This window comes from Bacillus rossius (assembly GCF_032445375.1).
Source record: "Bacillus rossius redtenbacheri isolate Brsri chromosome 4 unlocalized genomic scaffold, Brsri_v3 Brsri_v3_scf4_1, whole genome shotgun sequence".
NCBI classification, from domain to species: domain Eukaryota; kingdom Metazoa; phylum Arthropoda; class Insecta; order Phasmatodea; family Bacillidae; genus Bacillus; species Bacillus rossius.
The window spans coordinates 11,455,173-11,466,825 of record NW_026962010.1 but is presented as its reverse complement, the minus strand read 5'-3'; the positions used below and the strand labels follow the sequence as shown (position 1 = coordinate 11,466,825).

General features: G+C 41.6%; 1 protein-coding gene across 1 annotated transcript in view; it reads left to right on the top strand.

Annotated features, from left to right (window-relative positions):
- Positions 1-1,057: 1,057 nt before the first annotated feature.
- The window catches only part of LOC134541542 (methyl farnesoate epoxidase-like), a 30,465-nt gene continuing 19,869 nt past the window's right edge, over positions 1,058-11,653 (top strand). The window contains exons 1-3 of the mRNA XM_063385056.1: positions 1,058-1,124; positions 5,795-5,908; positions 10,238-10,474. Coding sequence (XP_063241126.1) covers positions 5,827-5,908; positions 10,238-10,474 — 319 coding nt within the window. The 5' untranslated portion in view covers positions 1,058-1,124; positions 5,795-5,826. The remainder of the gene's footprint in view (positions 1,125-5,794; positions 5,909-10,237; positions 10,475-11,653) is intronic.

The window sequence follows — 11,653 nt, the reverse complement described above, 5'->3', positions numbered from 1 at the left end:
TGGCCGAGTGTCATTCAGATAAACTGTGGCCCAATCACTGATGCGTAGGGATATGAAAAATTCGCGGGTTCAATGACCTGCAGGATGAACTCCATAGTTCTACGTACACTCGGTCAAATGCCACCCACCCATTGGCTGCCGTCTTGTGAGACGTCCCAACGTAGCAGCCTGTGATTCGATAAAGCTTTGTTCGGGCGTTTCTAATTGGCCCAGAGTCATCCAGGTGAGTTGTGAGCCAATAGCAGAGGCAGCACTGAGGTGTAACTATTTGTATTTTAGCCTGTCGCGAAATGAACCCGCGAATTTTTCCTATCCCTACTGATGCGGTAAAAAGGCAAACGGGTTTTGGATTCTAGCCTATCACGAAATGAATCCGCGAATTTTTCGGGTCTCTATCTAGTGTACATACTCAAATTTTACGGTACGTACCGTCATGGGCGTCGCAACCGGGGGGACGGGGGGGACACGTCCCCCCCCCCCCCAATAATAAAAGTCTTAAATTTCGTCCCCTCCAATAATATATTTAGTTTCGTAGTTATATTAAAAATATGATTTCTGTGATACAGCCCATATGTTGCGCATGGTGCATTCAGTCCAATCGTGGTAATGTGAGCACTGTGTTTTTGCAAATTTGTTCTCTGAAAATATTTTTTAAAAAAATAAATTATACATTGCAACCAACTATAATTAGAATATTTAGGAAAGAAAAAAGCCTACAAACTACCTTTTTGCACCTTCAAACCCCAAATTTTCCTGGGGGAGGACACCCGGACCCACCGCCTTTTTTTTTTCCAAGGGATGGATATTCCTCAAAAAACTAAATCAATTGAAGTCCCCCACAAAAAATATATCCTTGCGACGCCCATGCGTACCGTCACGACGTCCACAGTTGTCGGGCTTCCTGCGGTAATCTCAACGACCTGCGTTGTTTACGTGTCTTACATCGCGCTCAGCCCGCGGGCCCCTCCAACTATGGCAGCCAGCCAACCGGAGCAGCGGCCTTGGCCAACACAGCGGGTGATTATCTCGACTTTCCGCGCGCGCGCCAGTCAGTTTCCGAGCCTCGCCGCTGGCTCAGCTGCCGCGCCCGGCCTCCTGATTGGCTGCCGCCGCGCACACAGCAGGTCGGTGCCCTCCTCAGCTTGTCTACTAACTCACGTCTTACCTTTAAGGGTCCAAGCGCAAGGCTCTACATTTCAGCGGTAACCATAACGTTTAGATGCCAGAGAAATGAAGATAAATGCGTAGTGCAAGGCCCTTGGGTGCTTTCAAAAAAGTATTCGGGAAAAACGCCTTTTTTATAGCCCTTTTCACTTTCCTAAAAATACGGTTTCAAAATGAAATATAGAAACAGAACTACTCACTCACCCTCCGCGCATTTTAAATATATTTTTGTAAACAGACACCACTCGTAAATCTTTGAGCTGTTTTCAAATCATGTGGTTTCTACTGAAGATCTGCACACAGTGTGTGTGTGTAGGTGTGTGTGTGTGTGTGTCCGGGTGGGTGGGGCCCTTATGCTACAGCTAAAATTTAAAAAAGTTTTAAAGGCTACATGCATTTTTCGTTACATTAACATTGCACATTTCTCAGTATAGTTCAGATGTTTTAGTGATACTTATAAAACACATTATTCTAAGATAATTCTGACTAGTTGATACGACAATTTTATTTTATTTTTTTTTAGTAAGGCATATCCTTACGCCTAAAAGCAGACTGAATAAATTATACTATTACAAAACAATTTCGTTTCGATATCACTTCATTTAATAGACTGAATACGTATTAATTTACTTACTTTATGTCCATAATAGAATTTCCCAGTTATAAATTTTAATAATATTAACTGTAAGTGTTGTAGAGTTTTGGTTCAAAGTCGCAATCAAAGAGTAACTCAAATAGTGACACATGCAGTGCCACCTGCGCAAAATGGCGACTCCTGAATGTAAAGCGTTTTGTGTTCTGCAATAGGCCAAGAGTGAATCTGTAATTTCAGTTCAGCGTGCGTTTCACTTAAAGTTTATTTGTGCTTCTTCACGAAGCAAAAACATCCGCCGATGGTCCCGAAGACAAAACTCTTTTCGCTGGCCTCCACGTTCACCTGACATAACGCCATGTGGTTATTTTATCGAGTCCACGTCCCGCCGCTATCTAATGATTTGCCAGAGTTAGACACAGAATTGAAGAGGCTATTGCTTCCATTACTCAGGACGTGTTAACCAAAGCGTGGAAATAATCGGACTTTAGATTGAATGTGTGCCGTATGACTAAATGTGCACATATTGAACATTTGTAGGAAGAAACTTGGCTGGTTTACCTTCAATTTAATGTATTATTTGTTGTCAATAGTCTTAATTAAACTTTTATTACAGTTTGATTGAAACTGAGATATTCTTTTATGGACATCCTGCACTTGTATTTAACAAAGCTGCGGATTTGTGAACACGCCTACCTAGCTTAGGTTCGGTAATAGCTTTGAAAAAACAAACGACATGCTGATCACGTCGCGTGGGCTGTGTTGCGTAAAACACGAAGAGCTGCAGAGACAAGGCAATGCTGTTTGTGTAGACGGCCGGGAGTTTCCGCGACGGAAGGCCGCGACTGCCTTTGTCAGTAGTCGGGTCATGGCCGACGACAACCGGGTGACGAATGACCTAGAGACCTGCAAAATTCGCGGATTCATTGACCTCTAGGATAGACTCCACAGTCCTTTAAATACTCGCGGAAATGACACCTGTTCGTTGGCTACTGACGCGTGAGACGTCTCAAACTAGGCTGCTGTCCGTAATTCGGCACTTTCTTGGTTTAGTGTTCCCCATTGGCTCACAGTTCCCCGGATAAAATGTGGGCCAATCACAGAAGCGGTACGAAGGTATGGTTGTTTTGATGCTAGCCTATCGCGAAATGAATCCGCGAATTTTTGCATGTCTCTACGGGAATGAGTTTCCTAGAGTTTTCGAGCCGAGGTCGGGAGCGCGAGCAGTTATCTCGGCTCAGCTCGGACTTGCACGATCAGTAGAGACCGGAAAAATTCGCGGATTCATTTCGCGGTAGGCTTGACTCCAAACTCGTACACCTTTATGCTGAGTCAGTGATCGGACCACCGTTTATCTGAAGGTCTCTAAGACAATGAATAACCAACAAAAGAAGTATCAAATCACAAGCATCCCAAGTAACGCGTGTCACGAGTCAGTATCAAATGAGCAGGTGAAATTCTCCCAGTACATAAAGGATCGTGGAGTCTATCCTAGAGGTAATTGAAACCGCGAATTTTTCCAGTCTAGCCATCAGTCACCGCCGCCGCAGAGCCAGCTGCTACTGCGCAGCCGTCGTGTCCACTGCGGGCCACGTGGTCCGGTTGCTGGATCCGGGAGTCGAACCACTGGCCCGCGGGGAGTTCCAGACCCCCGCGGCCTGCGCTCGTGAGAGTAGTGATTAGGTTGTGGCTGCGGTGTGATTGAAGGACGTTTAGTGACATTGAAGTGTGGAAGAGTTTTTAAAAAAAGGGGTTGTCTGTAAAGTCGGTTTACGGACGATAGTTTAACGTGACAACGTCATAACAAAACATTGATGAAATGATTGCATACTTTTATGAATAAAATTGAATCGTTTTTATTGAATTAAAACTATTTTGTATGGATACAAAGAAGTAGTGAAATGAAATCTACAATTTAATTGATAAATTTACTTTTATTTGCACTCATTAATACAAATATGTTTAATACTTTAACGAAGAGATTATTTTAACTATAACTTTTATACATGTTTGCTATTTAACTTCTTCCAATCTGTGTTATTCTGTTAAGGATAGGACGATGATAGGAAAAGCAGGAAACGAATGGGAGTGTTTCAAGTTGAATGTGCCTCGAAAAAGTCAAATCGATGGTTGTTCCAATCGAGTGGAAGATAGATAGATGCGACGCAAGCGTACAATGAGCGTAACGGGACAAAGCGTAACGGGACAATGTGCTTAACGGGACAATGAGTCATCCTTTTTCGTGCGTGCAGCCGGTGTTCATCGATTTATTAGACGTTGTCACGTCAAAAAAAACAGGCGTGTTTGCAGTCTGTGCATGAACCTGCGCTGAGCTGAGGGTCTTCATTCAGCTAATGCCGACGTACTAACTGAAAATATGTACCGGACACGACGTTTGCATCAGCTTTAAGTGCGTGCTTAAAGTACTGGGCTCTCCTTAGCAAGGGTAGGGCCGCAGCCAGGAGTTTCCCTCGCTCCAGTAAAACCACGAGACCGTTTCTTTACGAGTAAGTTTGCTTTATTATTGAATTTCTAAAGACAATTAACTGACATCTATATGCTAAGGGAACAGTGGATTTTTAGAGCCACAAAATTTATGCACATATAAATTTAAGCAATGATTTAAATTGAGAAATGAAAAAAAAAGAACATTTAATATTTTGCTGATAATTTAATTTGTTTTAATACTATGTTCTTAAGTCAATCTTCATAAATACAAATATATAAATTATATTAAATACATGAATCACACATGAGAGGTTTGTTTGTAAAACATGCTTACAACTAACACGTGTTCAAACCGGCATTAAATATAGACTGCTTGGAAACACATTCATGCTGCTTCTATCGAAATATAATGGGGAGGAAGTACCTTATTTTAGCCCAATAAATATTACGAATCCTTCTAAAATACTCTCTCTGTAACCTTGTGTAACTCAGTTGCTATAATATTTTTATTCTGTCTTCACACACACGCGGTGTATATATATATATGTGTGTGTGTGTGTATATATATATATTGGATGAGAAGGTCTGCACCCAAGGGACCCCCCCCCCCCCCTTGTTATGTCCCTGGCAAAGGGCAGAAATTATGATTAGTGACTCCAACCCCCAACAGACACATTAATAAACGTACCACGCAAATTTGTTATGCATCCAAGTACATTATTTGTAATATTTTAAGTTAAATGTCATCAAAACCTTTCTTCCTACCAGAAATGTTTAAGTTTTAGTTTCATGTTTAAAGCCAAAAGATAAAAAAAAACTAAGCTTTTAGACCTTTATTCTCACAATAAACTGAGCAATAAAGGTCTCATTTGAAAACATGATCATTGAAAAATATTTATAAATGTTGTATGATTTTTTTTTTCCAATTCACCTTTAGTTTCACACTTTTTGCGTCTGTATACATACATGTCAGCCCCTCCAACCTCTCTAACTACTCCTTTTAGTTCCTTAAGTGTGCTATAATTCCATAATGATTGGTATTAATCAAGTATATGGACTACCTGTTCTTCCAAAGGGTCTAGAGCAGCGGTTCCCAAAAGCTGTTCCGTGGCAGGGTCACAGGGGGTCCGCGAGTCAGGACATGTCACATGAAGAAGCAGGCACAATTATTGCCAAATAAAATTTATTTGAAGGGGTTGGGGTTTTCCGCAGAAATAAAAGTCGATCATGGTGTTCCCTGGCCGGAAAAAAAAAATTTGGGAACCGCTGGTCTAGTGTGTGAAGCATGATGAAATAATGGTCTGTACAGCCGATATTTTGAAACAACGCATGTTCTGATGTTGCCCCGCCATGAGAACGCCTTACATACATGTTGAGACGCAATCAAATTTAAAAATAATACAACAGTCATTTTACCTGATGATGAAATATCGTTCAGATCGATCGACACTGTTTGTCGATCCTGACGAAGTTGTCAACAACTATCATGTAGAGTTTATTGAATTCACTGGATTTTACCTGGAATGCCACCACGTAACTTTCCGATTTGAATATTGGTTCACCCCTCTCTCTCTCTCTCTCTCTCTCTAGAGCACGAGTGGTTGTTCGCCCCAGAGGCCGCCATGTGGCTCGCGGCTGTTCTGGCGCTGTGCATCGTGGTCCTGCTATGGCTGAGGACGCGGCGACCCAGGAGGTTCCCGCCTGGTGAGATCATCACGCTCCGAAAATAGACTCCGAACCCGGAACTGACGCCGCGCTCCCACCGACGACTCCCCTTCATCAAACCAACTTACTTAACCAATCACTTGAAAGTCGCATAAAAAAAAGCATGCACGTGTATTTCACTAAGGCCGACAATTCAGGCGCAACGCGTGACGCTAAACGTGTTACGAGACTTCTCCCGGCAGCGCGCGGGAAGCCTTCTTTTCAAAGACGAGAGATCCAAACGCCCGATCGTGCATCTTCGGTTTTTTTTTTTTTGTTCATTGTAAATAAATATGGCGGTTTTTGATAAAAGGAAAGACTATAAACAAGGCAACGGTATTTATTTGTAATTGTTTTTAGAGGAAAATACCTAATTGAAGAAACATTTAAAACATTGTGGACGGCTGATTTGGTTAGGATAGCTACATTAAAGATACTGTGAAATCACGTATACTGTTTCCTAGCGCTGGATAGCTACATATTAAAAAGTTATTTGCTAAGCAACCATATAATGATTTTATAGTATTTTTAATGTAGCTATACTTACCTAATATAACCAACCATCCACAATGTTTTAAAGTATTTATAATTACTTCTTGCTAATTTTAAGAATGACATATTATATGTTAAAGCCGCGCATTTGGAGAATAAATCCCCCGGATTTTTTATTCTCCCAAATAAATACATCTGTTGTGATACGGGATAAAAACCAAGCATGAACTTCGGGGAACTTCGGGTGTGGCTCTCTCGTCTGTGAAATTAAGGCTTCCCGGCAGCGAGCGACGTTTTCCAGCGATGCCAAACACGAAGCGCGTCATATTGTTAGATTCCGTTCACTAGAATTGCGCATCAAATGTTGACGTGTGTAGGCGTACACGCGACATTGTGTAACGAACGTGCAATTCAGCTTTTTCAACAGTATCAAAATTGTGAATGTCTGTGGGATACTGCTCACAGTTATTTTAGAAAAAAATTATAAGAGTAACGCATGTAAATTCTATTTATAAAAAAAATCTCAGCTGAGAATAACTTTAGATACACAGGCGTGTTGAAGACTGATCATGTATGGACAGACAACATTGCTACACAAAAGTTCCGCAACGTCACCCAACATGTTGGGCTGCATGCTGAGCAAAATGTTACGCGTCGATTGTTTCCAAGTCAATAATTCAGTACATATATATGTATTGTAATATATAATACATATATATAATACATATATATAGGTATATAATAGCCAGTCCGGGGACAGGCTTCTCACTGAGGTATGAGGTTGAGGTCAATGACCGGCCACCCTTGATGCTACGGTGGCAATTTTTGTGTAAAATTTCCTCAAAATTCCGAGAAATGCCGAAAAATTTCCCTGTTCAAGGGAAAAATTCTCGTTCTGAGGGAAAATTTCCCATTTTATTTGTCAAAAATACTAGAGGCTTGAAATGTCCTCAAAAGTGGCTTAAAGTCCTCATCTACTAGCCTCCAATAACTATGAGGATATTTGGCCTTTAACCACGACCTTTACCTCTACCGCCATCTTAGATGACATAATGTACACCGTATTACACGATTTTAATGGGGAAAATTTTTAAATTAATAAAAAAATTACAATTTATATTTTTTATAAAAAAAATTAGTTATTTTTAAATTCATCTGTCATATTGAAATTCCTATTACTATTATTATCCGATTTTATTGGGAAAATTTTTAAAATTAATCAAAAATATTTACTTAATTCAATTGTAATAAAAAAATATAAAAAGGTATTGGGTTCAAACCCGGCAGATCCTTCCACCATGGAAGCTACCGGCAGACTGACCTCCCATCACTAATACTATGGCAGAAATTACGTTAACCAGTATGACATCATGTCCTGATTATTCCTGCAAATATTTTGTTCCTTTCTACAAGTTCTTCTGGCGACACTTCTGTTGGTTTTCTCCTTGTGCTTCTGGTTATTCCTGGCGAGACTTCTGATGATCTTCTCCGTGTGCTTCTGGTTATTTCTGAGAAATATATCTCTGTATGAAAATGTTTTTACTTAATGAGATATACACTTTTCTTCAGAGTTTCATGTACCTCATTAGTGAATATATGTTACTAATCCAGCACTAACAATAAATTTATCAGGTGGAATCCAAACAAAAAATAATCATTACTCAGTTAAATAATAAAGCTTAAGATTGCTGAGAATCATTATCATGCAAGACGAACTTTCTTCTCCTTGATGTCTAACGAAGCCAATCTTATCTTGCGATTGTGAGTGAGCATCCCACATCCCTCATGAAAAATTTAAAAAATATTTACATGCATGCAACATGTGACGAAATCTGTTGTATAAAAGCAGAACTACTTGCAACAAGTTCTTTTGCATGAGATAAATGAACTCACGCAGCTGAATTGAGACAAAGACAGTAAGAGTCAAGTCGTCTCGTAGTCTCGCAGACTTGTAGTCTCGTATGTAGTTGAAGCCTTGTAGACTTGTAGCCATGTAGTCTCGTAATCTCGTAGCCTCGACGTCTTGTAGCCCTGTAGCCTCATAGTCTCGTAGCCTTGGAGTCTTTTGACCTCGTGGACTTGTAGCTTCGTAGCCAAGTAGTCTTTGCTGCCATGTAGACTCTTATTCTTGCAGCCTAATAGTCTCTTAGGCTTGTAGCTTCGTAGCCAGATATCCTTTGTTGACATGTAGCCTTGTAGCCTTGCAGTCTTATAGTCTCATAGACTTGTAGCTAGTTGGAGCCTCGTAGTCTAGCAGACAAATATTGATGGAGCAGTTATGCCTAATACGGGTCAAGCCAAAACTTTTAGAGTCAAAGACTGTTTGGTCATTGTATAATACCGCCTCTTGCAATCAATTGTATCCCTGTGACCAAATCGTATCCTTGAGACAAGATCGTATCCAAGAACTGAAATGTGTGGAAATGTTCTCTACTTGAACATTTTAATGTGAAATAACAGAAATAATCTGAAACTATACAAATGGAAATGAAATGAATCCACATATACCGAAATGACTCGGAAACCTAATTGTATTGGCCATAGGGATACTGATTTGTACCGTGGTTCACAAGTCCCGCGGATCATAACGCAACACACGCTGCATGTTGGTTCGTAATCAACAAATGCGGTACGTGTTTCGATAGAGCGTGGAGAATACCGCAAGTCTCCGCGAGTGTATCCCTATGGCCAAATCGTATCTCTGTGGTGAGAACGTATCCCTGCGACGAGATGGTATCCCTGCAAAGAAATGGTATCCCTGTGACCAGATCGTAAACCAGTGGCCAGGTCGTTACGTGTGTCAAAAACGTATATCTACTGATTTGAATGTTCGAGCACATGTACGTCTTTTTCGTTAAATTTGCTTCCTTTATGTCGAATTTTTGTCCAAGTGTCCGTCCTATTTTCGTTAAGTGTGCTTCCTTTTTGTCGAATTTTCGTTAAAATGTTCGTCCTTTCCGTTAAATGTGCTACTTTACTGTTGAATTTTCGTCCAAATGTGCGTGTTCTTCGTTAAATGCGTGACATGTGTGTAAAATGAGCGTTCTGTACTTTAACAAGAAATTTCCAAGAAATAGTTCGTAAAACTATAAGAAAGGCATAGAAACTTTATACAACACGTGACTATGGTAATTTTTCCAATTATGAAATACGTTTACCGAAATAAATACTGAGTATTTCTTATGAAAATTAGCGCATTATTTTATATTAATTAATGCTTAATTTTCTAGCATAATATTTTTTAAACCTTCGAAAAAAATATTTTGTTTTATTATGTTTATAAATGTGCACAGTTAATACTGATAAGCTTTTACAGGGAACGGTTTAGAAGTAACTTTAACCATTGGAGTCAGCGGTACAACACAAAGCATAAATGCACGTTTTTTGTAGTGATACAGTTGTTTTTCAGGTAACTGTACAAATTCACAAATGTCTGTATTTTAACGTGAATACATATGTTTCATTTAAAATGAAATAAGATGGAGTAACGTGGTTCCCCGTTGAGGGTTTGCGGTCCTGTCCCGACCAGAGATTAGAGAAAGTTACAGATGGAGCATAAACACAGTTTGTGTGTATCTCTGCTGAAGCCAGGGGACATAAGGGAGAAGCAGGTCGCCGCCATATTGTGCAATGAAGAAAATCGCATTTTCTCATAAGTGATGTAGGTATGCATGGTGGTGGAAAAGCGCATGACTATTAAACAAATAAAGACCGTTGACTCGAGAAAAATGATTGTGTACAAGAGTATGTAGTATATACTATATAAAAAAATGGCCGCCATCTTGTTACGTGGACAAACTGGCCACAGTGCTCAGAGATAACCTCCGGTCCCGGCAGGTCCTCCGAGCCTGCCGCTGATCGGCTCGCTGCTGTCGGCGCCCAGGCGGCTCGTGCACCTCAAGATGGCGGAGTGGCGCGGGCAGTACGGCCCGCTGGTGGGCCTCATGATGGGCTCGCAGCCCATGGTGCTGGCGTGCGGGCCCGAGGCCGCGCGCGAGATGCTGCGCCGCGAGGAGTTCCAGGGCCGCCCGGACGGCTTCTTCTTCAGGGAGCGCTCCTTCGGCCAGAGGCTCGGTGAGCAAGCCTCCGTGCGCCAGTGTATTCACTAAATGAATTTTGAGAGATAAATACCTCTACTGTGCCGTTTATTGGTGTTTTGGGCACGGATTTCAAATTTAATAATTTTTTTTTTCATTTTTAAACTAATTTAATTTTGTCTGGCTACTTCTATCAAACCTTTCTCAGTCTAGTTCTCTGTCACTTTGTTCTCACCACCTAATACGATATGTTTGCCAGCACATGCTATGCTAGCAGGATGACTGCAATTTCTCTCACTCCCTAGCACGTCCGGGGTCTGTAATATTAATTCCCTACATGACTAAATTTGCATAGAGCAGCTTCTGGCTTGCAAACTCTATTTCTTAGAGGCCCGCTGAGCCCAGCGAGTCTCGGCACGACCGAGTATCTCGTGGACCCTCTTTCCCAGCCTCGTAACGTTTTTTTTTTGTCCACCCTCACCCCACAGTTTCCCCCCTTTGGTTCTCAGAATTTAGCCCAGGATCATTGCCCTGACGTGAACTCGCCAGGCAGTGGCCTACTTCAAGGACGATTTGTCACAGAAAAAATATGTGCAAATATGGACCACACACGACATCTAGTGGCAGAAATAGTAACTTCTGCACTTGTCGCCAGCGAGTGGAGCTAACGCCCGCGACACCTGGTGGCGACATCGCTAACCTCCCTCTACCTTCCCCTTTAGGCCGCCAGAGAGCAGCACCGGCTGCGCCATAAGCCCCTATGCTTTCAACTCGCGTCCAGTAAAATTCGATTCTATGTAGCTTTCTGTGCCCGCCGGTAGAGAGCGCGGTGGTCGTTCTTCGGCGCATCCACTGAGGTTGTTGTTACGCCCACCTCGGTCACCTCCGGAAGTTCCCGGCCCAGTGCCGAAACTTCCCCCTCTTTTCCCTAGGGCCCAGCGCCCGTTTTAATTGGAGCATTGTCCGCCATTGCGGCACTGAGACTTCGGCTACTTACCACGGAGCAGGACGGCCTGTGTCATCTCGGCGTCCCCTCTGTTGAGAAGATTTTCGCGGCAACGTCGATCTCTTTCGAATAAGGAATGTAGTCAGCTGTGCTAAGGGATGTGATCCCAGTTTCGAAATTTAGTAGTAGCTAGTCAGTCGTTGTAATTAGGCAACAAGTAATGTCTTAGTTTAAAATGTATAATTTTTTTATCTTTCTAAATTATGGTTT